Raw genomic sequence first — 4,394 nt, forward strand, 5'->3', positions numbered from 1 at the left:
TGGTGACCTGTGCAAGTCCTACTAAGGTTTCCTGCAAGAAACAGTTGGAGTGTCTAGCGCAGCTCTATTCATCGTGTATAGCAGGTGAGGACCCAGAAGTTGTGAGACTGACCTTTTTTTGAGCTTTGAACTTGCGTGTGTGTTGTGAGGGGGAGGTGGGCGAGAAGTGAAAGCTGTGGGACAGTTACAGTATATAAACATAAGAGCTGGAAAAATAAACTAAGCCGGCATAGTTATTAAAATAAATTGATACTAGGTAAAAGTTTAGGGGAGAAGATGAACCTGACGCAGTACTCTGAGCTGCAGTAGTCTGGTCCTATCTGAAACCAGATCCTTCCCTAACATCTTTCCCCATATTGATTTACACTGTGGCTATGTTGGGGGAGGGAGTTCTTTGCTGACTGTGCCGTAGAACAGTTTTTTATCTTTTAACCTTTGTTTATTAAAGCAGATCAATGCTGAATATCCATCTTTAGTGTCTCATTTCTTCTGTTCCAGAAAACCTGGTACCGAATATTTTTCTGGAGCTCTTTTTTGTTCTGCAGCTGTTGACATCTAAAGGCACTTCTACCACAGAAGATGAGGATAGTGACCTTGAAGACAATGTAAGAGGTAAAGATAAGCAATAGTATTGAGTGGAAAGAATGTCATTTCCATGGAAAGATAATGTAATACAGAGTAATTACCTTTAGCTTGGACAGTTAGTCTTAAATTCTATTAAAAAGCCTTATTATCATTGTGGGACTCATCTGAGCTGCTGACAAAAATCATGCATGTATGGGAAGTGCTTCTGCAATATGATAGAGCAGGGGTTGCTGTTTGAATCTAGATCTTATTGTGTGAGATTTGCTAACACTGACTTTCAGACAGAAGGATGGATGTGCTGAAGTCTTTCCTGCAAGGACCAGAAGTGCTGTTGATCTGCTATGTGCTTCTTTAAATTTAAAGTTGGGTTTCAAGTGCACAGAATCAGTCCATATAGTTACGTAATTGTTGTGTTTGTTTTTTGGCAAATTCAGACTTAAGCTTGTTAGTCTGATGCCTTAGTGCTTTGATATGGATGTAAAGAACTAAAGAATGGCTTTAAGATGAGACACCTTCCCCCACTAGAGGCCCCATTTTGATTGACCTTTGTTTTGCCACTCACTGATTCTTACGACTGAAATTAGGAACACAAGGACCAGCTTTGGGAACAGCAGCTCATGACTGGTTGCAGAAGGTCTGCTTCTTGTCCTGGGTCTGCTTACTGTTGGCCAGAACGTTGAGAAGGATTCCTTTTATTTCCCATACAGCATTAAACAATTCAGTTGCCTTTAGTGTAGGAAGGATAGGGATGGGAGGATTTTTCTATTTGAGTGGTAGGGGATGGGAACTTCTGGAAATGTAATACTGATCTGGAAGACTGTTTTTGAATATGGCAGTTCCTACTTTCCTTGAGAGCTAATTGTTGGTCTTTAAGTTTATAAATGGTGATAGGTGATGTTGTCTCATATTTCTTTTTTTCCCTCAGAGGCGTCAGGGAGACAGCATTTTCGAAGTGTACACAATTGTGTTTATTTTGCTGTTCAAGTGTTGGATTATCAATATGAGTGAGTTGAATTTTTTTTGTCTCTGCTCATGTCTTCAGATGTGTGTGTGTGATGAACGAAGGATTTCAGAGCTTTGCTGCTTTCAGGCATGGAGTTGTTAGTTTTCCCTCAAAACATACAACTTGGCCTGGATTTGGATGTCTGCAAGTTTTCCTTGCACTGGTGTATCTATTGAACTTCAGTGTGGTTGTGCAGCAATGGGAAAGTCATGAGATGAGAGCAATAAAAAGACCCCACAGATGCTAATAGGATCTGATGCTGGGTGCCTGGGGCTTAGAACTCTTTGTTTGGCAGCTTCATAAAAAAAAAAGCTTAAACATTTCTTTAAGTCTGATCATGTGTTGGTTGTGACTGATTGTGGGGTTTATCCATGTTGTCTTGGCAGAATTATTTCCCGTTTAGAAAAGGGGATGCTGAAACTTTTGGCTGAAAATGAACGGATCGCGTCTTTTTCTCCCTCCTTGCACGAGAGGCTCAGGCAGGCTTATGAAAGCAGCACAGCCAAGGTAAAAACTGGCAGGCCTCAACTCATGTTGCTTCAAACCTTTGTGTTGTTTCTCTTTGATTTGCGATGGCTTTGATGTTAAATCATTCCTTCCACTTTGAGTATCTTGTCATTTCTTCTTTGGCAAGTGTCTAAAAGCTACGTTTTTACTGTCAGTGGGTGAGTGAGTTGCTAGGTCCAGTGATTGTTAGCTGTGGCTCACTGCTGGCTGGCCTTGTGTTGTGCTCCAGGCTCTGACCTGTGACTTGACAGGGTCGAGTTTTTTCTTTTCAGATTCTTATCTAATAAGCATAGATCCCAGAAGAATGCTTGGTTAGATGCAATATCAGAATGCAGTTAGGAAGAAGTGGATTTGTTTCATACTTATACACTGCTTTTAGGCACATGAAGATTCAGAGGAGATAATGCAGCTTGTACAATCTGGTTTCCTGCTCTGATCTTCTGGGTTAGGGAACAAAAGCTGGACGGTAGACCTTTTTCTCGGTCTCAGACTGATGGCTAAAGTAGATACTTATGTTATGTGGCCAGAAAAGCCAACGGCATCTTGACCTGTATTAAAAACAGTGTGACCAGCAGGTCCAGGGAGGGGATCATCCCCCTGTACTCGGCACTGGTGAGGCTGCACCTCGAGTGCTGTGTTCAGTTCTGGGCCCCTCACTAGAAGAAGGATGTTGAGATTCTGGAGCGTGTTCAGAGAAGAGCCACAAGGATGGGGAGGGCTCTGGAGAACAAGCCTGATGAGGAGCGGCTGAGGGAACTGGGCTTGTTTAGCCTGGAGAAGAGAAGGCTGAGGGGAGACCTCATCCCCACCTCCAACTGCCTCAAGGGAGGTTGTAGAGAGGTGGGTGCTGGTCTCTTCTCCCAGGTGATGGGGGACAGAACAAGGGGAAACGGCACCAAGCTGTGCCAAGGGAGGTTCAGGTTAGAGCTAAGGAGGAAGTTCTTTACTGAGAGGGTCGTCAGAGGCTGGAACAGGCTGCCCAGGGAGGTGGTGGAGTCACCATCCCTGGATGTGTTTAAAGAGCGGGTAGATGAGGTACTTAAGGATATGGTTTAGGGGGTAGACAGGAGCGGTTGGACGTGATGATCTCAGAGGGCTTTTCCAACCGAGCGATTCTGTGATTCTGTGATTCTGTTAGTTTAATTATTTATTTTTAACAGGTGTCTCTCCTGCTGCCGTGCTCTGTGCAGTCTGTTTCTTTCCAGCCAGAAACAGACAATCGCTCTAACTTTCCCAGTGACAGAGCATTTCACATATTTAAGAAACAAAGGTAAGTTTCTTCTGCAGTTACTGTATGGCCTATGGGGTATAGTCTTTTCATTATTGTGAGCAACAGATATTAAGAATGTCTCATGTATGCTACATGCTGCGGAAAAATACTGAGATTTTCACTCTAATTAAAACAAAAAAAAGTCTTTGTCCATATTGACTGCAGGAGCTAAATGCTTAATGTCTTTAGAGAAGAACAGCCTAATTCTTCAGGAGTTATTGAGGCTTCTGGTAAATGCCAGTACAGTGTGTCACCCTACTGGATTGCTTCTGCATATAAATCTGGTATGCTTTTATTTTTCCTGCCACCTCCCTCCATGCTTGCAGCAACAGGGTGAGGGGAGAATGGCAAGTTGTCTTGGTCCTTTTTTCTCTCCTCATAGGTATTATTTCATGTGGCTTATTCTTTCCTGCCTCTCAGTCTTCAGTATGTCTGGTAATGAGTGTTTTGGTCATTCCATCAGAGCTTGGGCATAACAAGCTTAAGCACTTGCTGTCAAAGACATGGAAAATGGAAACTCGCTGAAGTACCACTAACATTAATGAGTTTTGCAAAGGTATCTGAATACTTAGAGGCTTGAATTATTTAATCTGAGGTAGATTCTTGCTGGGGAACTTAGTGGTTGTATATTCAGTTGTTACTTTTTTTTTTTGAAGAGTGAGAATTCATACCCTGAAATACCTTTTTTCACAGGGATATATTTTATGAACTGCTGCGTGAATGGGAGGATAACCATGAAAAAACTGCCTGGGACTTCGAAAGAGTTCTGGGCAACAAGATCAGGTAGGGCTCTTACGCAGCTTCAGCCAGCTCTTTAATGTAGCTGGCTTGCTAGTGCAGCATACTAGACTCGGGATCATAAGTTCCATGTTCTCCACAATGGTCTTCTGCACAAATCTGTGGGGAGCTGTGCTTCTTGGAAGATAGTGCCCATGTAAACTTGCTTCTGTATTTAAAAGTATCGACTGTGAGCTTAAAGAAACAAGCCATAAGTGGCAAGGGCCTGATTTGATTGGTCTGGGTGCATCT

At 42.8% G+C, this 4,394-nt stretch overlaps 1 protein-coding gene across 1 annotated transcript in view; it reads left to right on the forward strand.

Moving 5' to 3' along the window:
- The window catches only part of CDAN1 (codanin 1), a gene marked incomplete at its 5' end in the record, with an annotated part of 27,663 nt that overhangs the window by 4,416 nt on the left and 18,853 nt on the right, over nt 1-4,394 (forward strand). Inside the window, 6 exons of the mRNA XM_010183102.1 lie at nt 1-84; nt 499-612; nt 1,511-1,589; nt 1,975-2,095; nt 3,256-3,365; nt 4,059-4,148. The exon at nt 1-84 is cut by the window's left edge and continues 125 nt beyond it. Of these exons, the coding sequence (XP_010181404.1) occupies nt 1-84; nt 499-612; nt 1,511-1,589; nt 1,975-2,095; nt 3,256-3,365; nt 4,059-4,148 (598 nt within the window). The remainder of the gene's footprint in view (nt 85-498; nt 613-1,510; nt 1,590-1,974; nt 2,096-3,255; nt 3,366-4,058; nt 4,149-4,394) is intronic.

This window comes from Mesitornis unicolor, unplaced genomic scaffold (genome assembly GCF_000695765.1).
Source record: "Mesitornis unicolor isolate BGI_N332 unplaced genomic scaffold, ASM69576v1 scaffold1054, whole genome shotgun sequence".
Taxonomy (NCBI): Eukaryota; Metazoa; Chordata; class Aves; order Mesitornithiformes; family Mesitornithidae; genus Mesitornis; species Mesitornis unicolor.